Source organism: Calonectris borealis, chromosome 16 (genome assembly GCF_964195595.1).
Source record: "Calonectris borealis chromosome 16, bCalBor7.hap1.2, whole genome shotgun sequence".
NCBI lineage: Eukaryota > Metazoa > Chordata > Aves > Procellariiformes > Procellariidae > Calonectris > Calonectris borealis.
In genome coordinates, this window is record NC_134327.1 from 11276342 (window position 1) to 11301134 (window position 24793).

The 24793-nt window shown below is 41.4% G+C and overlaps 2 protein-coding genes across 16 annotated transcripts in view; both read left to right on the forward strand.

The window, feature by feature from the left end:
- Positions 1-7600, forward strand: part of DNAAF5 (dynein axonemal assembly factor 5) — a 30661-nt gene extending 23061 nt beyond the window's left edge. For both annotated transcript variants that reach the window (XM_075165245.1, XM_075165246.1), the window contains exons 10-13: positions 2396-2546; positions 3900-4056; positions 5861-6052; positions 6567-7600. In XM_075165245.1, coding sequence (XP_075021346.1) covers positions 2396-2546; positions 3900-4056; positions 5861-6052; positions 6567-6706 — 640 coding nt within the window. In that variant the 3' untranslated portion in view covers positions 6707-7600. The remainder of the gene's footprint in view (positions 1-2395; positions 2547-3899; positions 4057-5860; positions 6053-6566) is intronic.
- Positions 7601-9425: 1825 nt separating this feature from the next.
- Positions 9426-24793, forward strand: part of SUN1 (Sad1 and UNC84 domain containing 1) — a 36692-nt gene continuing 21324 nt past the window's right edge. For 4 of the 14 annotated variants that reach the window (XM_075165229.1, XM_075165236.1, XM_075165237.1 and 1 more), the window contains exon 1: positions 9436-9541. In XM_075165229.1, the coding sequence (XP_075021330.1) occupies positions 9456-9541 (86 nt within the window). In that variant the 5' untranslated portion in view covers positions 9436-9455. Of the gene's footprint in view, positions 9542-10391; positions 10708-12998; positions 13249-14338; positions 14432-14874; positions 14898-21654; positions 21752-24793 lie in introns of those variants that run through there. The other 10 variants (XM_075165230.1, XM_075165242.1, XM_075165243.1 and 7 more) reach the window with 8 other exon arrangements.

Here is a 24793-nt window from a genome sequence, read left to right on the forward strand (position 1 = left end):
CAGCAGTGCTATAAAAGCAGAAAAGGATCCAATCCAGAACAAAAATGTATAAAAAATGATTAAGTATGTAAGTCTATAAAATGGGGATAGCAATTTTAATGTAAACCCAAGCTCTGCTTTTTATATCTGCATAAGAGCTAGGTATTATTATATGCACAGATCACATTTTAGTTATTTTATATCCAGTTGAGAATAAAGTCTCAACTCTGTAAATACAAATACCACAAACAGGGTATGGTCTTTCATGGAAATAAGTCACTTTTAGAATTAAGTTACATAGATTGACAACAGTAAGATCTGAAAATGGAAAGAGAATTTAATTGCATCAGCAACAGCAAAAAATACATCTTAATGGTAATGAGAAATAATGTAGTGAAGTAGTAATAAGTTCTGGTTACACAATCGCATTCACTGCTGGCAGTAATTTCTTTAGCTCCTTAAAAACATTCTAACAGTTTAGATAGGAAGGCTTCCAGTTATTATGCTGAACACAGTTGTGTGGTCATCTAATTTTGAGTCTGACATGATTGAGTCAGGTAATTGCCAGATACTGCTTTACTGATTCTATTACAAGGCACTAAAACAAATATTCTCACAAATAGCATAGCATAACGGTTAACATAATGCTGATGGAATTTATCTTTATGTTTTGACAGATTAGTTTTTCTTTGCAGTTTAACAGAAGGCTTTATTAAAAACAGAAGCAGCTACTGATCAGATAGCACAGTAGCACAGATAGCACAAAGCTTTTTGTAGCTTTGGAGCTAAAAGGAAATTTGGAATGATGGTGATCATTAGTTGTATTTTTTTTTGGCAACTTTTTGAATAGAAAATTATTAATTCTCAAAAATGTCTTTAAAATAGATGTGTCTAATGGGACATCAGATTTCTGGTTATTACTGAATCTTAAGTGCCATCTGCTGGGCAGGAAGCAAGAACGGATCTCTGACTTTCGCAGACACTGACTGCTCCCTTGGCCAAGGGGCTCAGCAGCAGCCAGGCGTATCTATTTTCATCGTGTTGAAGATGGCGATTTTCAGTTTCGTGTGTGTGCAATAGATAATTAAGGCCTGGCAGGCTCGCTGGTCATACGTTAGTCAGATTACACCTGGATGACATGGTCTAACTGCAGTGGGTAAAGGGTAGTTTCAGGAAAGAAGTAGATACAATTACATTTCTTATTACATTGATACAATATTATTATGGAACTTTTTGTTGCTGGATTATCATTGCTGGATGATTTTGTTTTGCTGTTGTGAAGATTTTTTTAAAAGTACTTAGTGATAATTGTTTGTTGTTAACATCTACCCATTATGTTCCTCCTGTGGCTTGGCACATCTCCATAGGAGCCACTTATTCATCCTGGAAATGTGGGACTCTTAGGAAAGTTAGCAACAGCTTCTTCCCTTACTGCCAAGCAGGTGTTCCGCAGTCCAGGTCTGCGGGAAGTTTGAATGGAGTGGGGCACAAGTCAAGGTAGATTTAGCCTGTTATTTGTCAATCTGTTTTGCATGCTGCCAGCTGCTTTTTAAGGCAGAGGCACAGTGAATTACCTGAGCCTCAGTTATCTAGTCACAGCCAGGCACACATGTCTCTTTGATGCAGCAAAGTCTTTTTTAACTTGTGTGTAAGATCTATATCTTTTTCTCTTAATTTAAAATTGTTTGAGCTGGAATTAAATGGGTGTGAAGGAATACTGCCTATTGCGATTGCTGACTCTTGCAGTAGCTTTTAGCATTATAATAGCCTGTTCAACAGAGGAGGAGGAAGAAGCATCAGCAAAAATATCACAGATCTGTGTGTTTGTAATGAAAACAAACTAGTATTGGGACTGGCACCATCAGAAAATCCTACAGACCTCTCATCCTTGAGGGAGACGAGTTTCTGAGCCAAGGGAAAGCTGAAGTATTCTGTGTAGACTCCCTGCAGTATCAGTAGTTCAGGTCTCATCAATAGCATTCATACTTCTCACGTTATAAATACTTTTCACTGGACAGTCTCAAAGGGCCTTACAAATATTAATGAATCCTCACAGCATTCACATGGGTGTTATCTCCACTTCACAGTCGGAGAAAATGAGACAGAGAGAAGGTAAGTAGTTTACCAAGATAACACAGTGAGTCATGGGCATCGTCTGAAGTGGGAGAAAGTCTAGCCTCCCCTTTCCATGAATGTTAGGTATTTGTTTAAACATTATCTAGAAAAATTAAGTTATGAGAAGCTTATCACATACATTATAATCACATTGGCTTATAAGATTTTTTTTTTTTACAGAGTCTTTTTTTTTTCCTTTTCTGCCTATGTTTCTATGACAGAAAATTCTCTTTTACATCCTGTCAGTCTCTTTATCACTTTCTCATGAACCTTTATTTTGCTTTCTTATTTTTGGCTTCAGGCTGTTCCCTAGCTACCTTGAGACTGTGATAAAAGACATACTGGCTCCTAATCTGCAGTGGCATGCTGGAAGAACAGCAGCTGCCATCCGCACTACAGCTGTATCATGCCTTTGGGCTCTTATTCACTGTGAAATGCTTTCACCAAAAGAGGTAAATTCTCTCTTTCTCATCAAATGTACTTTGAAATCTTAGTCAGGAAGACAAAATAAATGCAAGGGGAAAAAAAGAATAAATCCTTATTGTAAGTAATATTTGTAGATGGACATATAGTTTTCATAATAAAATTCATTAATTGTAATTAAGTATTAATAATTGAAACGATCAGTAGTGGAGGGACGATGATATCCTGATAAGAGACCTGAGGCCAGCAATATGGCAAGCTGTAGAACTCACCATCGTCAAATTTGTAAATCTTTGTTCTAGCATAACATCAGTTCTGTAGCACAAAATACTAACCACGACTAGCACAACAACTTGACTATTTGACGTTATTGGACCCCTAGCCAGTGCCTGTGCAGCAGCACTGGAGCTAGCCAGGGCATGCTTTTGTGTAATGTGGCAAAGACAAGCTGTCTGGTTGCCTTGGAGCCCACAGGTCTGTTTAGGAGAAAAACTCTGAAAGATTCCTGGAAAGGGCAAGAGGACTTGAGGCAGAACTTGAAGGGTATCTGTAGAAACTGAAGTAGAGAACTAACAAGGAGTACACTTAAAGAAATGTTACCCACCATAGTGATTAAGGATTAATTGAATCTGAGGGGTTTTTTGAAGCTTCTTTGCTAACAAAAATAGCATTTGGAAATGATGCACTGGCAATACGTTAAATATAAGGGCATTTTTTAAAAATAAATGGAATTAAAATGTTATTACATGTTCATAGTCTTTATTGTCTTTATAACAGACCTTAATTGAACGAAGTGCTTAAATACATGTAACTGGTTGAGTTCACGCATATGAAAACATTTATATCAGAGACTACTGTTCGAGTTAAACATTTTTTCTGAATCAGTCCCTCAATGCCTTTTTTGCATTAATGTATACAAAATGTACATATTAAAGTCAAATTATGAAACTCACTAAAACATTGTATTACAACAGCCTTTACTTTAAAGCTTCCTTTTAGGATAAGAGCACCATCTACTGGTACATACGCATAATCCTCATCTCCAAATTATTTAAAGTCTTGCCAACAATTTTTTAAAAATAAAAAGGCAAGTAAGTTTAAACCTTATACAAGTTACATAAAACTCATCTGCATGTATACTGAGCATTCATGAACTAGATGATCGACTGGTGGATTTTTATTTCCCAAGCTTGCTTAGAGGCAAAAATAGAGCTGTGTAATGTCCAAGATTTTCAGGTTAACTTTTATAGTTAACCTTTTCTTTTTGAATTAAGCAAGCCAGTATCTGTCAGAACTAATGGTAATTGGTGTAACGAATACGCATATTGTTTTAGAGTGACTGAAAAGCTGTTGTTCTTCTATGCTTTTCCTGTTAATTTTAGATCTTAAAAGTCAAAGACGGGCTAATGCCCCAAATTATTGCTGCCATGGATGAAGATTCTAAAATTACTCGACTGATGGCTTGTCGTATTGTTGGCGTTTTTTTAAAAGTCTGTGGGAGGCAGTTTGATGAAGATAAATTTACCAACACTTACACAGGTAAGTGTCAAAGTTTCTTTTGGTTTTTTGGTTTTTTGGTTTTTTTCCCCCCAATCAGGATCTCCATGTTGAAGAATTACAGTTGCTTTTTTACCTGAAGTATCATCGTTAGCTTAGCTTTTAAGGATGAAAAGCATCGTGCTGAAGCAGTAGGCAGATTCACTGTATAGCGTTAGGATTCACTGTGCAGGTTGTCCACCTCACCTGCAGATTCACTGCAGCTGATAGCAGTGAAAGCACTAATACAGACGAGGGAATGACAAAAACCGCTGTATGTCACTATGGCATCTGGCTTTAATCCCATGTAAGGAGCAAAAAGCCTTTAAACAATTTGAGGTGCAAATAGGGGCAGATTTTATGTAGACTCGGTTTTTCAGCCATTCTTGTTTCACTCCCATATGCATATTCTAACGCTATTTCTGTGTTCTCTTATCTGGTATTTTAACTATTTGGGTAGTTCTCCTCCAGAGTAATTTTATAGATATTAAGGAAATGGAAAAACTGAAGTGCTGCACAAAATCATACCATTAGCAGCATTTTTGTGTATGAGAGGCAATTTAATCTCTTAATCCTGCAGAGATTAATACATGGTCTTAAACTGAGAAATAAGACTGCTTAAAGTGTATAAAGTACACACACACATTTTAGCAAATCAAGGTGTTAAACACTTGAGTAGGTGGTGTTGAGTGTGACTCCAACAGCACTTGCTTCCTGCAAGGCCTTTCTGTAGTAGCTTTTTAACTGCAGTATTTCATTCCGTTGAGGTGTTGTATTGCAGACAAGTTAACGTCCTTTGGAAATGCCCTCACTGCCACTTGAGCAGAACTGAACGGTATTCCCAACGTTATTATGCATTAGACCACTAGATGGAACTTCTCTCAATATTACGGTCTTTGCAAGGCTTGCCAGTATTTCATCTGCATTGCTTCCTAGTTTAGACTGTATGAAATAATGTTCTAACTATAGTGAAAGCAGAACAGTAATGCATTATATAAACGGCAGTCACATTGTTCTCCTTGCTGTGTTTCAGAGTGCCAAGAGCAAACCATTTCATTGTACCATAAATAGACCTGAATAGGTAGTGGGTTGGGTTTTTTATTTAAAAAAAAAAAAAAGGAAGAAGAAAACCCTAATCTAGAGTGCTGTAATGTCAAATACAGCTATTATCTGTAATGCTTCTTAGGATGATGTTTAAATGCTAAACAATGAATCAGGAGAAGTACAGTCTATGCTATGTAACAGGATTTATGTTCTCGGAGGTATATACAAATAAATCGGACTTTCCCAAACTCAGCATCTTAATGACTGATACTTTTCCTTACATGGCACAGTAGAAAACTAACAAGAAACATTTTTATTTTGGAGAAATACATGATCAGACAACTGTCAAAGTATATCTTTGCATTTTGCATATTCAAATAGTCTGTCATTCACTGAAACAGTAATATTTGATAGAAATAACTGTGCTTCATAGAGAATAAAAATACTTAAACTGTGTTGTACTTCTGTAATGCATTAATAGACATTCATAGTACTTTGTTAGGAAGAGTGCTAGAGAATGTTCAACTAATCTAAATAATTTTGTACATTTCTTTTAATGTTTTTGAGAACATAACAATCTAATAACAATGCACTGCATGCTTCTAGGAACAATACTACATGTATTCCCAATGTTCAAAAGGCAGAAATAGGTCATAAATGCAACAATAATTTGAGTGATGACAAAATACATTTGTCTTTTGAAATGCAAAAGATAACTTTGCTGTTCACAGGGCTATTTGGTTATGTATATGCTCCTTTTCAGAAGTTCTAAAGCGTCTGGATGATGCTTCATGTGATGTACGACTGGCAGCTGCTCACACCTTAACGAATTGGTTTAAATGCTTAAAGGACAGCAATGTGAAATCTGCAATGGAAAGTCATATTGAGTTTCTGTACCAAGAACTGTTGATACATCTCGATGACCCAGATCAAAATATCCAAAATGCCGTCCTAGGTAAGCCTTTCAGTCATATGTATTTTTAACAGTGCTTTTAAAATCATGTTTTCAAGTGTTATGTGAAAGTAGCGTGTACAACTAGAGGCTGATCCTAACAGGCTGGGAGCTTTCCTTTGGATGTCAGTGGCTATGAGCTCAGACCTCTTACCTGTATGCAGAATGTGATGTTTTATCCAGCATTCACGAGAGGGGAAATACCAGTGTATCTGATGTATCGGAAGACTTTATAGCTGGTAAACAGGATGTGGAGCACAGACACTAACCATTGCAGGATGTGACCATATCCTAGCTTGCTTGATGGATTCTTTGGGATTTGTTAGTGTATCGGTCTGTGTTCAAGTGTGTAAATGTCAAAATACAGACCTCAGCGAATGAGGGAGGAATCGGGTTGTCAGGACTGCGCAGCTTGTAGAAGAACAACTTCCAGGTTAGGTTTCGGCTACTTTGAGGGAACTTGGATAGAGAAATGCAGAGCGGCTAATGATTTATAAACCATTTTTTTGTTTTACAGAAGTTTTAAAAGAAGGAAGCATTTTATATCCAGAACTGCTCGTGAGAGAAATTGAAGGGGTTGTACATAAGCATCGAATGCCAGTCTATTGTAATCAACTGCTACATCACATTCAGTCAGCGAAACAATCAGCTTTATGAATCAATGCTGAAATTCTTTTTAGTGAACTGTGTGTGAAATCCGTGTGATCTGGATTACTTTCATATTTTCATTTGCTTAAGAAAGGCTGAGCAATAAATAGATTGTTTTTTCTTTGTAAGTTCACTATTAGCTCATTTAAAAGTCAAATTGGTACAATTCTATGTTCTTTGCCGTTTGAACAGTTCTTTGTATTTGCTAGCAATAAAACAATGTTTTAATTCACTTTGCATTGGAAGTTTTTCAGATACAAGGTTTAAAGGAGGAATGTTTCTCAGAAATTTGACACTATTTATAATTGAGAAAGATAATTTATTTAACAAAGTAATAGTCTAATGTCAAAGTTATTAATGTAATTCAGCGAGGACTCAGTCTTTCAAGGAGCATTTCAAACTCTGGATAATATTCAGACTTTGCAGAGTCAGGTCGGTGAGGATCAGTTTTATCAGAAAAAACCCAGCCAAACTTCTCTTGCATAATGCAGCAAAATTTTTATAATGTTTTGAGTAGTCACACTTACTATGTTGGTATAATAGGGACATACTCTGAGTAGGTGTCACTAAAGGAATAGTTTTTATTGTCATTGTATTAAATTTCATGACTGACAGTAAAGCTAACCTTTTTTTAAATTAAGGTTTATACATGAGAGGAAATGTGCTGTTTTGTCATTTAGATTAATAGTATTTATATTTTTGTATTAAATATCACATCTGCAGTTTTTATGTTTATACCATTGTGCCTTGGAAAGCAAGCAACATTTGTTTGCATATTACTTTGAAATGAAATTCTCCAATATTAGGTTAAAGCTTGATTTATTTTTTAAAAGACTTTTGTAGTGTATAAGTTTTAGTGTTGTCTTATATTCTCAGCTATGTAATAAAGTAAGTGAGCTCCTAGATTCTTGTCGAAGTCATTGTGGGGTAGTGTGCTATTTATTGCACACACAAATCATGGAAAATCAGGATCCTGATTTTTTTTTTTTCTTTAATCTGTATCATAGACAAAACGTGCTCTTTGGCTTCTGACTCCCAAGTGCCTTGGCTTTGTATCAAGTCTAAAAACAGACTCAGTGGGGTTTGGTAATAGTCCTTATGCTGTAGGAAGTCCTCATGTTTGTTTATCCTTCTGAGCTACCTTCACCTTTTAAGACTTGTGATGTAATAGTTAACCAAACCACAATCTGTTTACAGCAATATCTACTTGCATTCTCAAAGAAACATTTGAGAGAGATTAGATGCATGAGACAAGTCTTATTCCTAGCTTAAAAGCAAAGTCATGCAAACTTATTGCCACTTCTCCCCAAAATACTGGGTTACTTTGAAAATTCTACCAAAAAGGGACGATAATACTAACGATACAGAATAATTGAGTAGTTTCTTATGGATCCAAAAGCTATTTGCATTCTTGTAGAATAGGGTACTCATTTTAGATCATATGCACAGTCTTTGAAGCTGTGTTTTCTTTTCATGAAAAGCCAAAATATAACCATTCCTGTATTAAGCACCATTTTAGTTGACTAATAACTATTAACTCTGTAACTCACTATAACTGGAGGGTCAGCTGAAATTCTGAGAAGGCACCATGTGAGTGAAATAAAAACCCCTAGAAGACATTAAATTGAATGAAGAGGTTGTGGAGTCTCCAGCCTTGGAGATATTCAAAACCGGACTTAGCACAGTCCTGGGAAACCTCTTCTACCTGACTCTGCCTGGACAGGGATTTGGACTACATGTTCTCCAGAGGCCTCTTCCAGCCTCAACTATTCTGGGATTCTGTGAAATTGTTTCCTTAGTCTAACCAATGATTAAAAAGCCACTTAAATTCGACTGGAAATAGACTACATAACTATCCTAGCAGAGCCCTTAGAGTTTTCATTCAACACTGTTCTCAAAAAACAGTGTTTCGAAGCGCTGCAGAGCAGCGGGTTCTTCCAATGCCACCTAAAGTTTTGCTTCAGCACCAAGAAGCCAGTTCTTATCATAAAGTTCCCTTGAAAGTCCACCAAATAAATCCTACTCACACAAGTAGTAAGAGCTGAAGTATTCATCAAGCTTGATACCTTCAGTAGGCTGGGAAATTGTTTTTTCTGCTTATGTTGAGCATTTTGTTATCTTTCAGAACAGTCAGTTGTGGGATGCCTCCCAAAGAAAAATCTCCGCATCATCCAACAAACCAGCTTTTTTCTTCAGCGCCAGGAGAGCTTTGTGAATTAAATATTCTAATAGTCCTTCTAGGGTTGTGTTAAACAGCAACCTGACCTTGTTTATGCATCTGTGACAAACTGGATATTCTCCACTACGTTCTTTTATTGGAAAGTGTTCTGGACGTAGGACTTCAACAATATGCCGACCCTGCTTATAGTTTACCATACTACAACTTATAGAACCCAAATTTCTCAAATCCCTTTAAGAAAAAGTACTATTATCAAGTCTGCTGTGGATGATGTATGAGCCTGGGTTTTAAAGTTATTTTCTTTGAGAATCAACTTTCTCCACTTCAACCTTTTACTGCATCAGTAGGAAAACAATTGAAACATATGATTTTTTTTTCTATTTTGCTAGATCAGCTGTTATATTTTTATATATAGAGAGAGAGAGAGATTTTATTTGCGTTCATTGCATAGTGTTACTAGGATCATATTCATTACATAACTTTTAAGCAAGGGCAGTTTTTTGGGGCAAAATATTTATCTCGAACTTTCAGACTCCTTAGATAAGCAGGCTTTAGCCCTGCCCTTCCTGTGACGAACAGATGTGCTTCTGTCTGCGTCCCTGTAAGCTAGAAGACCTGTTGTGGAGGATCCTGGGACTTGGATTCTCAGCAAAACAAAGTTTTTGGTAAGTGCATGCATTTGTCTGACTGACTGTAAAAATCTTCTAAATATTTGTTGACTACCTTAAATAGAATCAATTAATTAGACATTGAGAGGGCACTATCAAATGAGGCACCTAGACTTGGAGAGAAAGACTACAGAGAGCATTTTTAGGAGAGGCTGGAGGTCAGGTATGTTCCCAGATCCATCCACTTCTCATCCGTGTGGGTTCTTAAGGGCGATCTGCAGATTTCCTCAGAAATGCTTCAGGCAGATTGTGGGCGGTCTGTCTGCAGGTGTCCGGCACTGCAGCGTCATCTGAGCGCGCGGTAAAGATGCACTAATGCACCTTGTCTGCGTGTGTACGCAGTGTGCTCCCCAGAGACTCACCTCCAGTTATAACCGGAAAGTTATTAGAAACTATAATAACCCATCACAACTCTAATCTAATCTATATAGAGAGATCTATAGCTATTATAGTATATAACAACTAAAATACAGTAAATAAAATAATAAAGAAATAAAATAAATTCTAGTATAATAACATAAATAACTATTATGGTTACACTATACTATAATAGTATAGTTTTGCTACAGTATAATAGTATAATAAAACTATACTATATACTATATTATAATAGTTATTTCCAGTTATATTATAACCGGGAAGTTATTACACTATAATAGCTATAGATCTCTCTATATAGATTAGATTAGAGTTGTGATGGGTTATTGCTTAGGCTTTATCTCACTTGGGGGAAGTCCCTTGTCTGCACAACACAAACATATTAGAGCATTGCCTCATAAAGTAACATCTTGGCCTGTGGAAATCAACCCCCGGGTTGAGAGGAGCCAAGTTTCTGTTTCATTTGCAGAATCTGTGTTAGGATCGCTGCCTGGGCAGGTGAGCAACTGTTGGCTAGAAGAGTGGATCAGAGCTGGTCCTGCTGGGTACATGATGGACCGCTCTTACCTCTGCCCTTCAAGTGAAGCTCTAACCATGTTTTAAAAAGAGAGAAAGAAAAATAGAGCAAAAAAAAATCTTCATTATTAGGCAGCTGAAGGATCCACAAAAATTACAGTTAACAGCTTGTGTCCATTTACGGAGATCAATCCCCCAGGGAAGCTCACGAACAGCAATGAAGCAGCAGACGAGAGCTGAGGAGAACGGCTGCTCTGTCAGCCTGCCTTGTATGTAATCGGCTTTTCTTGTTAACGTCTGAAATCCCCTCTAAGTCAGGACGATGGCGGGATCTAGTGGCAAAATTGAAGTGCTTTGCAGCCCCCTTTTAACTGATAACCTATTTGCACTGAATGGAGGGCCCATTGCCTTCGGCTGACAGCGATGATGGTGCAGAGAAAGGGCCCTCATGAGCTGAACCATAAAGTGTGGTGCAAATGGCAAGAAACTTTCCCTTTAATGAGCAAGAAATCAGCCTTCATAGAATCATAGACACTTTAGGCAATTTTCATACTAATGCATATATGCGATCACCGCCCCAGCCTCGGCCATAAAGGTCACCATACTTCCTCACGCGAAGGAACAAATCCACAGAACCCCCTTTGCCCAGCACACACGTTGCCACAGCACCCCGACCCCCGCACCCCTCCCAGGCTGCTGCCGAGCTCCCTGTGACTCGCTTCAGCGCTTCCCCAGCCCCACCGCCCTCAGGCCTCGAAGCGCTGCCCCGGTCCCCGCGCTGCCCCGTCACACAGCGCTGTCCTGTGCCCGGCAATCCCCCCGAGGTGCCCCAGCCTGCGCAGTGCTTCCAGGCACCCCCCGTAGTGGTGACGTACCCACCCGTGGAGTGCCGCCCGCCATAACCCCGGCAGATGCAACGTTTCACCCTTTCCCAGTGCCCAGTATTACCAGTCAGAAACACCTTGCTGCACTGGTTTCTGTCACATTCGGTCCCTACCTTCAACCGCTGTGGGAACCTGCATCGTAGTGGTTGATAGCAAGGGCCAGAACACGGAGCAGAACAGTTTCGCTAGGTCTGAGTGCGGGAGTGCACTGGGAATGGGAGTGGGAATCACAGTGGGAAGGGAAGGAAGCAAAAATGTGGGAATCGCCATGGGAAGGGAAGGAAAGAAGAGGCAGGACTAGGGAAATGTGGACCTTGGATTGATTTGGCCTTGTATTGCAGTTTCCCTGTACCTGGCGTCAGTTAATAAAGCTTTTTTTCCTAAATTCTTAACTACCCTCTAGTGTGTTAAAACTGAAACATTTTTAATATGATCAATTTTTATTCTTACTGACTTTTTCTACAAACTTCAGCTTAGCCAATAAAATTCAGCCCACTTTATGTCCAGAGCTTGTTGTTGGACGCTGAAAAACTTCGAAAGACTTTTTTTTGCCTCAGAGCAGTTTCTTCTGAAACGTGGAAAAATTAACTCCCTACATGTACCAGCTTCTTTTAACAAAACGGGAACATCTGACCCAGTTTCCCTTAAATCCTAGAAGCCAAAGGCTCTATTGCTCCTCATAGCCAAGGAGCAGAGGGAAAGCTGAGTCTAAGCCATCCTCCTCCAGCCTCTTGGCCCGGTCCTGATGGAAAAACAATTGCTCAGGACAAGTCGGAGCAGCCCGGGGAGCTGGAGCAACGCCCGGGAGCGCTGCGTGCCTCGTCCTGCAGCGCAGGGCGCAGCCTGCCCTGCCCGGGCTCCAGGGGAGCGGGGGAACGTCCCCGAGGGCCTGGCCGTACACCACTTCTTTAAACTAAGAAGTGACTATCTTAAGCCCTTAAACATTATCTGCTCTAAAGACAAGAAAACAGGTGCGGAGTAGGGACAGAAAGAGAAGGGGTGGTCAGAAAAGCGAGGTGATTTCTGCAAAGTATTCAGCCGTATGCCGGGAGGAGGCGACTGGTGAGGGGCTGCGCGTCTGACCAAATTACGTGCTGGCTTCCAAGTGTTACTGGGATCAGCTCAGCTGTGGCTGCAGCGTCTTAGGACTTTCACATAACTAGAGCAAAGCTCTTTTAAAATAAACAGTAATTGCCTAAAACCAGTGCTACATCGACAACAGCTAACCTCTTAAGTGAATGTATTTTGCATCCTTTTCTATTTCTTAAGCATTAGCTGCTTTTACCCATTTTGTATCCAAACAAGTACACAGTCTATTTATTTATTTGATTACATATTTATTACCCAGTCTTTCCCAGCAAGCTGAGTCATTTCTCTTGCACGCACAAGTAAATAACAATTTTTGTCCTGATTACCCTCTCAAGTGACACGTTCCCTATTCTTGTTTACTGCCGTTTGAACCGTCCTTGCCCGCAGCGTGCAGCACTGCGATGCCCACCAGAAAACCGTAGGCTTGAGGAGACTGAAGGTTTAAAAAAACATGACTCAGACCCAGATTTCAAATTGAATGTATGTGCATATGTTCCCCAGATATTTGAACAACGGGGCTTGTTTCACGCCACAATTTCTTTGCTGAAAGCAGGCCTGTGACATGTCTTTTTCGTGCGGTTGTCCAGCGGTTGCTGTGGCCTGGGGTCGACACCAGTGAAGCTTGCTTGAGCCTAGCGCGGGATCCAAAGTGCTTAAATCCCGCGGAGTGGCTGGGTGTGCTGTGCAAGCGCCAGAAGTCTTAGAGAACAGCAAGCGAAAGGGAAGGAAAATCCAAAAAAGACTGAGTGGGAAGGAAACAGCGAGGGGAGACGCAGAAATACTGGGGAAGAAAGTCAATGAGGATCCAAGCAGCAGAGGCAGAAGTGAAAATTAGAGGTAATTCTCCCCATCTCTTTAGCGTTTCTTACTCCAAAGACATCCACGGCTCCATTTTGCGGAGGGGGAAGCCGAGGCAGGGGGCAGCTTGGCTACGGCCGCCAGCAGGCCGGTGCTGCCGGAGGGAAGAGCCCGAGGCAGGGAAGGGCAGCCGCGGGGAGCCGGGGCGGTGCCGCCACGGAGGGGTCCCTGCTGGAGACGAGGAAAGCCCCAGGATGCGCCCCGCCGTAGGGGCTGTGTGAGGGGCTGTGGGGGGGGCGGTGTGTGGGGGGTGGTGTGTGAAGAGCGGGGTGTGAGCGACTGTGTGAGGGGCTGCGTGTGAGGGGCGGTGTGCGAGGGGGCTGTGTGTGAGGGGTGGTGTGTGAGGAGCGGTGTGTGAGGAGCGGGGTGTGAGGAGCGGGGTGTGAGCGACTGAGGGGCTGCGTGCGAGGGGCTGCGTGCGAGGCGCTGTGTGTGAGGGGCTGTGTCTGACGGGCGGTGTGTGATGGGCTGTGTGTGATGGGCTGTGTGTGAGGGGCTGTGTGTGAGGGGCGGTGTGTGATGGGCCGTGTGTGAGGGGCTGTGTGTGAGGGGCTGTGTGTGAGGGGCTGTGTCTGACGGGCGGTGTGTGATGGGCTGTGTGTGAGGAGCGGGGTGTGAGGGGCCGTGTGTGGCAGGCTGTGTGTGAGGGGCCGTGTGTGGCAGGCTGTGTGTGAGGGGCGGCGTGTGATGGGCTGTGTGTGAGGAGCGGGGTGTGAGGGGCCGTGTGTGGCAGGCTGTGTGTGAGGGGCGGTGTGTGATGGGCTGTGTGTGAGGAGCGGGGTGTGAGGGGCCGTGTGTGGCAGGCTGTGTGTGAGGGGCGGTGTGTGAGGGGCTGTGTGTGAGGAGCGGGGTGTGAGGGGCCGTGTGTGGCAGGCTGTGTGTGAGGGGCGGTGTGTGAGGGGCTGTGTGTGAGGGGCGGTGTGTGAGGAGCGGGGTGTGAGGGACGGGGTGTGAGGGGCGGTTGCCGGTGGGCGGGGCGGTTGCCGGTGGGCGGGGCGGGCCGCGGAGGGGCGCGCTGGCGGCACGCGCGCGCGGGCGGGGCGGGGCGGGGCGGGGCGGGGCGGGGGCTCCCGGCGGCCTCGGCAAAGCGGGCGGGGCGAGGCCAATCTCAGCCGCTGCTGCCGCCGGCGGCTCTGCCTTTCCCTTGCTCCACCGGCGCCAGGTAACCGCCACCCCGGGTACCGGCGACCCCGGCCTCGCGTGCGTGCGGTCCCCCCCCCCTCCGCCGTCCCCTGTGAGGGGGAGCCTCTCCCTCCCCGTGGCCGCGCTGGGGCGCGTGGGGGGTCTCCCCTTTCCCTCAGGCGTCAGGCCGCGTTTCCCCCGCCCTTCCTCAGAGCGGGGGGGGGCTGGCAAACAGCTCGGCGCCAGCCTGTTCCGGCCGTTGCCGCGCTGCCAACCGGCCCCCCGCCCCCGTTTACCCGTCACCCGCTGACTGGCGGCAGCTGCCGCTCGCTCCCGCCTCGGCCCGCCCGCCGTGAGGGCCCATCCCGGGCAAGGCGGGCTCCGGCGGCCAGGGCCGCGTTAGGCAGCTGCCCGCGTGGGAGCCCGTGGGCGTTGTGTCTCGGTCTGCATCCTCCTCTGGGCGGGCGGGAGATCGGCTGCTTCCTCAGCTCGGACAGTAGCCTAAGGTAGGCAGCAGGGCGTGAGGACATCGCGTTGGAGAGCGGGCTGGAGCTGGGTCAAATGCTGACCTCTCTTTAGGGCCCGAAGGTGTTTGAACCGGCGCTGTTAAACTGGAAGGAGAGAGAGACAAATCTCTGCCGTAGCTGTCTGCCTGCTTGGGTGCCTCTTGGCCTGGCACTTGGAGCATTTCCTTGTCAGAAGTAACTATAACCTGCAGCTTTCCACTCTGATTTAGAAAGAATTGATAAGTGTGCAGTAGTGCCTGCTCTTACTGCAGTTGCTGAACTTTAGTGCAAAGGTAACGTACTGTAATCGATGTTGTGGTCTGGTGCTGCATAGTGCCAAACCTGTATTCACTGTCCCCCCGGTTGTCACCTCAGGGCAGCTGGTATCAGTGAACTGCTTCTGTGGGGAAAATATTGTTAAACAGGCAGGGGTTTACTGTAAAAGAGTTTGTAGTTTCGTAGTTTTACTGCAAAATACGATATTTCAGCATTGTGCTCATTTTTAATTGATAGAGCTGTGTTCCTGATGTGGTGATCACGTTTGGTGGTCATCAGTAACCACAGGGGTAGAAGTGCCTGAAACACGAAACTGTTCAGGGGCAGCGCCTGTTTTCTGACAGTCTCAAGAAGTTTTATGTCTGCTGGAAAAAAAAGTATTTGGTTTGCCTTATTTTATGTTCCTTTATTTATTAAAAAAAAGGTATTGTTTATAATATCTTGGCTAGCAAATTCCAGGTTCCGTGTTTCTGCAGTACTTGCAATCCCCCTATCTCACCATCTGGTTTTCAGTTTAACATTACACAAAAAGGAAATGAAATCTTCGCTCGTTTTTAAAAAATTTTCTTAGTGTTTTGCAACTGACTACTACAGGCTTCTGTGGAATTTCCAAATTAATCTTAATGTCTGATTCCCCCTCTCACCTATGGGGGTGTATTGCTATTTGCTGATTTTCCTAATATTATGGGAGTGAGTTGCAGGCTTTTTCGTTGTAAGTGATCTGTAAGGGCTTTACTGACAAGCTTAGTAGGCTTTTTACATTGATATATTAGTAAATGTGGCGCATATATATATATATCCTTAAATCTATGCTACTTGACTGACTTGTGACTTGGTTATCATAAGAGTTGTGGACATTTTAGGCATTCGGGTGTAGGAGTTAGTTACGAAGAGCAAGATGTTGGGTTGGATTTTATTTTGTTAGACAATTAATATCGAGGTGGTTTTATTGGGCAAGGGAGGCGTTTTAGGAACGCGAGACGTTAAGTAAAATATGCCGTTTGTTATCCGCCGGTGAGCGTATAGTTAAAATAAGGCGGAGTGACGTGCCCGCAGGTTTCCGAGCCAGCCCCCCGGCCGCGGCCCCTCCAGCGGGGCCGGGGGGTTCACGCCGTGGGCGGGCGGAGGCGGCCGCGGCCAGTCAATTCAAACTCTGCCCCTGAGTGACAGGGAAGCTGCGGGGGGCTGGGTCCGAGCAGTCGGATCCTGCGGGCTTTGTTGGGCCGGGAAGCCATTTTGGGATCCTGCCGTGTGGCATGGAACAGCATGTCCTCTCCGCCGGGGAGCGCGCCCTGAGCCCGGGCCGCCATCGCGGGCGCGGCGCGGCGGCTCCTCTGCCCCCCCCAGCCGGTGCAGCCCGCTGGGCACCGGCCGCGCCTTCCAGCCTCCCCGTGCGGCCCCGCCAGGCCGGAGGCTTACCTGGGCAAGCTGCGGGAGCGCTTTGAAACTCCCTGGCTCTGTGGCAGCTTGTAGAGTCTGATGGGGGAGGCCTCGAGCAAAGCGCTGAATCGCTTTAAACGCGGGGGCCTGGTGAGGCTTGTGCGCTGAAGTCTTTGTATGTATTTAATTGTGAGATGATCTGGAGGCTCCTAGCTTATAAAATGACTCCGTGTGTTGCCGTGCAGTGTTTCAGGTGCTGTGTGTGTAAACAACGAACAGATGTGTTTATTGTTTCACCGTAGCTGAATGTATAGCTGGTTTTTATCAACCTTCCTTTTAAAAACCGTTTGAAGGGGTACTTAGTGTGAATATGCAATATTACTGCTTTGGGAAGAGCCTCTTTTTTTTTGTTAGTAGCATTATAGTTGGACACCTGTGTTTGGGGATCTTTGCTGTAATACTCAATGGTAACCTCTAGTTTAAAATGTGAATTTTATTACTTGGGATTTTTTTGTTTGTTTGCTTTTGTGTTTTTGTTTTGAAGGAATACTAATGTTTTAAGAATGTGTGTTTTAATAAAGTGATTTAGCTTGGAGCTCTTTGCTCTTCAGCCTGATTAAACTCGTAGTTAATTGGGTATGTGGAAACATTCTTTGTGGAGTATATTTACTTACGAATTTGCCTTTTTTTTTTTCAGAAAGATTAATTTTATTGGTTATTCTGAATAATAGTAGAAAATAAAAATTGAAATTACGAGTAAAAAATGACTTGCTCTCAGGACCTGATAGGGTTGCATACTCCAGTTTTATTGTTATTAATAATTTGCCCAAAAGTCTGTTTAGCTTTTGTGGCATTAGTATGTTAAATCATAATGACTTAAACTGAGTTCATTTGCTTTAAAAGGTAAGGATAGAATAGGTTCTAATTGAAGTAGTGCTATCAACATCTCTTTAAGACTTCAAATGTATAATTTTTTTTACCCCTTGTAATGTAAAAAACAAGACACGCTTTCTTGCAAATTTTCTCATTCTGAAACAGACTTCCTGGTGAATATTTCTACTCTGCCGGGGTCCCATTTGTGAAATGGCAATTTACCACTTCCTTTGTCACAAAGGGTGTTGTGAGGAAATGCCTAGGTAGTATGTTGGTGGAAGTCTATTTATGTACCCAAAAAGACGTAAGTGGGGCTTCGTTCTTGTCCTGCCATGTGCCTCTAATGTATATACGATGTGTATTTGGTGCTGCTTCCTCTCTTGTGATGCTTCTGTGCTTAAAGGCCACTCTCAGAGCATCTTATCACCTGTGAAAGCCAGGAAGCTTGCTGCAGTGGTACTAGGGGTTTTGTTGAGGCTGGCTGATTCTGAAAGTGATTTTCAGATAAACAGGCTCATGAGGTAGTGGTGCGGCCTCATGTCACTCAGGTGCTTCATAGTCCACATCCTCTGGAGACAGCCAAAGGGCTTTGTGTGAAGGTAAATTCTGCTGCACTGATGACAGGAGTCCCTGTGCTTCCTTGTGTTGTGGCCAAGTCGGAATCTGTGTATTCTCCTTCCCTTATACTCTGCTGATTTATTGTAATACTGATTCAGTTGAATTGCAAAGGAGAGATGATGCTTGAGATGATTGTTGTTGTCTGCTTCCGCAAAGAAGCAAATAATCCAGCTGTCTCCTCTGCAGGAACCTGGAAGTTGGTTTCTAAGTTGAGGCGCATTCTGGTGTCCGCTTGCATTCTAGCTGAAACATGTGCTTCTCTTTAATTGCCTCTAGGTTGTCTTATAAATGTACTCTCATTACTTGGGTTTTAACTACATGCTAAGTTCTTTCACTGTAGATCCCTTAGTACTTAGAAATAGATGTTTATGGGCTTCTGAGGAAGGAAAATGGGCTACTTAAAGTTTGGGCCCAGTAATGCTTGCAGCAAAGCTGATACCAAAAGCCTACACGAATGTGAGTCCAGACAGATCTATGGTACCTAAATGGGAAATCTGCTGGGCACCCAGAAGTGTTTAAACTGGAACTAAGTACTATGTCTACCTCTCAGGTTCTCTGCCAAACTTCGTGGTTTTAAATTTCCAAAATATTTTATTAGCATGTCTCTTTTTCTGTTCCAGTTGTAAATGAAAGTTTCATAAATGAGAAGAAATAATATATGAAAGGTGGAGTATTGTTAAACAAGAGTGAACAAATTGGAGGGAGTTATTGTCCTCCACCCACCCCTGGTCTGTTCTGTTTAAAGTTCTGCCATAATAAGAATGTAGAATATTTCTAAATAAATTGGGTTGATGGTTTGGGGGCGGGGGGGGAGTTTGAAGAAATGGATAACTAAAATTAAGCTATTGAACTTGTAGCCAGGTTTTAAAAAAATCCAGTTTGATAGTAAATTTTAGATGCTTGTTTTTGAAAATTTTGGTGGTTATCTCTGAAGATTACTTTCAAGTTCTGCTTAAGTCAGTTAAGGCTGTTTTGTTGCTTTGAAAAATTGAATAAAGATTTTTTCCGTTGAGTCTGAATTAATTTTAGAGCATCAGACAAACAGTGAATGAAACCAATCCCCTAAATCTTTTAAGAGTGATTTCTAACTATGTGGTGTTTAAATGGCAAACCTGTTACCTTTACCCGAGATCTTGGGGCTATGAAAACCAGCTATTAATAGACCTACGCATAAATACCTGCAAGGCTTTTCAGTTAGCAATGCCATTGTCAAGTACCTATTTTATTTAATACTAACATAATGATATATTTCAAACCTTAGCAAATAAGGAATATAATGTAAATTCTAGCATTTTATTTCTTGAGAAATCAAATAAATAGAGAACTGGAGGGAAAGGGGAAGAGAAGAGGAAAGAAGCTGAGCCAATATGTTATTTTTCAAAGTCTGCCTTTGCTCTGCCTGTATGGGTAGCAGAGACAGAGGGAGGAGTTGGGTAGCTACGGAAAGCTCACTCACATAGCTGAGCTTTCCATGTGGGAAAATATTGCTGGGTGTCAAAAGCATTATATCAGCTATTGAGTTGCCAGTTAAAAAGTAGGTTTATTGATGAAATGATGTGTGCTAAGTAGTCAAGATCAGCTCCAGTGGAAACTAAACAGAAGTATCCCTGGCTTGTGGTTTCAAAAGTCTTTCTCTTGGGATGGACCAATTTAAACAGATCAACCTTAATCGTGTTTTTTAATTTCAATAGTCATATGTCTAAGAAATCTGTTTTGTTATTGTTTAAAACAAGTGCTATCTGATGTTATCAACATCCTGCATCTTGAAATTCACTGTATTTCCACTTTCATTACTGAGGAATCATCACTCTCTGGTCCCTGTTTTCTATGTACTAAAATGAGCTCTTAATTGTTGTTAAAGTATGGCAGTATTTGCTGCTTATTCTAGCAAGAGAATTAGACTTCTTTGCTAATACTTCTGCACTACTGATTTAAGCTTCCTCTAAACAAACAACAAATTTTATATACAAGCCAGTGAAAGCGTTATGGCTCTGGGACAAGTGAAGTAAGTTTAGAGAAAGATCACTTAATGGAAATGCTTTCTCTAGACATCAGTGTTTTAATATTATATTTTTTTATATTTTAATATTTATCATATTATAAATAGCAGAAGTGAGAGACCTAAGCTTTCATTAACCCCATATATGTGTGGGAGGTGCTTGCTTTCAGAAAGCTACAATGTTTAGGCCTGTAAGTTTTGATTTTTAAAAACAGGAAGGAAACTCTGTCTTCAGTAGTAATATAAATATCCTCCTGCTTTATTGACATCAGGATTTGGAGGCTACAGGTAGATTGACTAAGAGCATTTTAGTGTTATGTGTAGAGATTTCTTTTTGAACTACTGCCTGTACCTGTGACTCTGTCATTTTTGTCTATTTCTTACGTATATGTCGCTGTACAAAACTCTTATTTCAGCATAGCAAAGTGCATCTCCAGAAAGAGATACTTGTTGATGTTTTGATTATAAGAATTAAAGTGTAGCTAGGGATATTTTTACCTTAGTTTAGGCATGTCAACACAGTTCTGTGGAATATCTTTTACTGCTGCTGAAACAGGAGCTGTAGATAATCTGAAAATAGCCAGGATTCTGCTCTGCTCACCATGCAAATCTAGGATAGCCAAATCCCTATTTGGTAACCACGAATAACCTACTATCAAAGAATCTTTTCTAGAAAAATGAAACTTTTCTTGTGGCTAATAAAACTGAGAAGGGCTTAAGGTTTTTTGCAAATATTTTGAATTTAAAAGTCAAATCGTACATAATACCACAAGTAGTCACCTGTGCAGCTCTGCAAGTTTCTTGACATGACAACATCAGTTTTTTTCTTCCTAAATCTATAATGCCTTTCAAAGACCACATGGAAAGTTTTACAAGTGTGGGTTGGGTTTGGTTTTTGGTTTTGTTTTTTTTTTTTTGGAAGTGGATGGCACTCTGGAAAATGTACCTAGTTCTAGCCATGTGAGTCATTTTGCAGTTGGCTCTTCTGCTAGGGTGTGTATGCAGTGTTTTTATGACAAGACTAAATTAACCGATACCAAATACTACAGTTTGATGTGAAATGAATACTGCTTAGTGGATGGTGTTCAAAGGTTGTAGAGTAAAATGATTTGACTATGTAAAAACTTTCTCAAGTTTCATCTGTGTTACGCTTTGTTGGTGCACAGCACAGCCTGTACTTTGCTCGATGGGCTTTCAAAGCAAAACTCATTATGACCAGATCTCTGAAAGTATGGCTACATAGTTTTTTAAATCTTTATGCTTAGCGTTTGGGGATGCTAGCATAACTTAGTTCCTGTGGAAGTGTTGTAGTGTAGTTGTGATAAGAGCTTGGCTCATATTACAGTAATGTTCCAGAGAACTCGGAAATTGCTGAAAATAGAATATCATAAAGAAAGTTGCGGTCAGAAATACACTGAGCTTCATGCAGTAACGATAAGGGATATCTAGCACTAGCAGCAATACTGCTGAAATACTGAGAGCTCCATGTTTCTGGTAACAGTAGCTTTTTTATTTCAATACTTCATAACACAGGCTGAACAGTGCAAGGGCTCTTACATTGACTTTGCGTAATTTTAAGTCATTGCATTACTTTATTTTCACCTTTTACAGTATGATTTGAAACAGTCAACATGGACTTTTCACGTCTACACACGTACACTCCTCCCCAATGTCTGCCAGAGAACACTGGCTATACATACGCACTCAGGTGAGAACTCTTTTCTTCTTGTAGAGAAACTATATGTTCTCTGAATGTTGTTAATTCTGGAGAGTTTAGCTTTCATGGTAAGTAGCTGACTTCTTTGAAGAAGCATGCTTTATCTAGTCTGTTTTGAACATAACTGCTGTGTCCTAAATGGAGGAAAGAATACACGTTGAACTAACAGGGCAATGACTAAGATAATGACTCAGTGTTTATTAGTTGCTATGAATAAACTAGTCTCCGCCTAGTTACAATTGCTGTTTTATTTCTATAAATACGTCATCAAAATTCTTAGATGTTTTCTGGTATGTCTTGTAATTTCTGTATGTGTTTTCTTTTGTAACTTGGCACCATTTTCACTTTAAAACACTGATTGATATGCACTCATTGCTGCTACTGTGGAACTTTGCTGGAAGTCGCATATTGATTACTCTTTTTTTTTTTAGCAAAACTGCTTGTTGTGTGAATGTAAAATCTGTATTCTAATGAACTTGTTTTTTCTTGTATCTTTTTATTAAACTGACCATTATTAGACTGTTTTTCTTAAATGAATTTCGTTTTCTAAAAATAACTCTGTAGTGTGTTTGCTAGTTTTGGCCTCCCATTTTGCTATGTAAAACTATGTTAGATGTAGGTGTTCAGAAATGGATAGAGCTGGATGAGCTGAAGTTTAATAACTGACTTAATGAAGGCAAGTATAGTGAAACCAGGTTCAAATTAATTCATTGTGATTCTTCCTTCTGTAGAAAGGAAGGATTAGCAAGCACTTTCTTTAAAATTTCCTCTTGGAAAAAATCTGTGAAGCCCCAAATATTAAAATAATTGGGGGGAAATTACTTGGTACGCTGCCTGTTTTCAGGGTGTCAAGAGTGAACTACAGTCTTTTGAGCAGACTCTCACTGTGTGTCTGCTTGCTGAATCTGTGCAGAATGCCATGTATTATCGATGTAGCTCTTCCTACCTTGGGTCAAGCAATATTTGAAGAATCTGAGGAAAGGGTGAGTTAGGCAGAGTTCCTAGTCAGAAATATTTTCATTCCTTCTCCTCTTCTCCCCATCTGCATTTGTTTTGCTTATATTCTGATCTGGCTTGTTCTGCCTTTGATAATTCAGTCTTTACGAAATCTGTCTGTGAGTTTCGTTGAAGAAATTGGCCTGTGCATGTAGCACTGCAGAAAGAAGTACAGTGAAATTAGATACCACAAAGCTATTAATAGAGTTGGTTATGGCATACTAATAGAATTTATATTAATACTCACTGGGATTACTCTGTGTTCGTAACTGTTTGTAGTGCTTCTACTTTGTTGCTTTTACTCCTCCAGCCCAAACCAGAAAAGCATTAAACTGATACAGCTAAATAACCTTTATCTTCCTCAAAATGCAAGTCAAGTGAATCTCACCTACTTGTCAAGATGTAATTTACACCCCCCTCTTCAAGCTGACCTTTCCTTTAGTCACCATCTTCTGAGTTGTGTTGTTTTTGTCAATTTGGGTACCTTTAACACTGCTTTTTCTTCACAAATATGGATTAAATTGATAAGAATTTGGTTGTTTGGTTTTTTTCCTGTGTCAGAACATTAAATCAGGATGTAACTTTCTGCAAAACAGTTGAATAAAATCCTTTGGTGTTTTTTTTATGTGCGTTCTGGGACTGATTGAAGCAATAGCTAAACTCAAGGTAGTGTCCTTGGCCAGTTAATATAAGCAATGCCCTGGTCAGAAGGCGTATGAACATTCGTATACTGATTATATGCTTACATCCATGTTAGAAGACATCTGTTTAGCTATAGTTCTCTAGGTGTATTGCATTTATCTATTATTATCTTCAATAATGAAGAACATTACTGCCGGTGTCATTCCATGGAATACTTATAAAATAAATGACACTTAAGGTCCTCTAGACAAAGCTATAGGTGTGCTAGAATTGGCAGACCTCATTCTCATTCCACTTATAAACTTGAAAATTAACCCACTGAAGTCTAGGACATTCTTATTCTGTAGAAGCTCATGTGAAGGAGATATCAAGCTAATAGCTAAGAAACTGGAAATGTAAGACTAGATATAGTCTGCAGATCTGCCAGCAGCCGTGGGAGCTGTTTGTTGCGGGAAGGAACCAGAGTCTGCGCTGTTTGTGTGGGTTATCTAGGAGCGTAGGCTAATTGCATCACACCTTTAATATGTTTTTTGCTAGCTATACATATTGGATAGGAGTACCATCAATGTACAGATGCATTTCTGTCCTGTGAAAGAAAAGGCAGAGGTTTTTTGTTTACTGCAGTCTTTTCTGTAGAAGAAAAAAGGCTGCTTTAAGGCGTTGGAAAGTGAGATGGCAAGTTAGGAGACTTCTAGATACTGTCCTGCCGACAGAGGACAGATAATTCTCTTCACTTTTAATGTGAAGAGAATTATTATCCTGCATAAGCAAGAGAGAATCTCTTTTTTTGTTTAAAAAGGAAAAGATTCCATGATTTTTTTTTTTTAAGATAGTAGAGCCCAATTCCAAGCTATGTGTTCAACCCAAATTGATATAAATGCTCATTGAGATACTTAATAACAGCAAGTGTTCATAAACAGAAACAAATTGAGGCTGGTCACAGCTGTCAGCTTCTCCTGTGTACGTTGTGTTCTTGTGAATTGAGTATCTGTAAGAAACATCGGGTGAAGACGAGGAAAAGCAAATGCATAGTGGCAAGTGTAAATAGCAAAACTGAGTTCTGAAACAACTGTTTAGGGAGCGACTTGATAGTAAACTATTGCAGCTCTGACCCTTTCAGAATGAACAACGGGAAGAGCCCTATTTAGCCTGTATTCTTGCTTCATATCTGTCAGAATGCAAGCTGTCTAAAAAATATTATTTTTGAAAACTGTAAAAATTACATGCTTTTGCACCTAAGCAAATGTAGACTAAATCTGTTTTCACATGAGAAGGCTCCTGTCTTACTTCCTCTCCCCCTTCCACCCAAATGCAAGCAAGGATTAATAAGCATAATATATATAATAATGTATGCTGGGCTTGTCTTAAGCTGTGCTTAGACTTCTGCCTTGCACA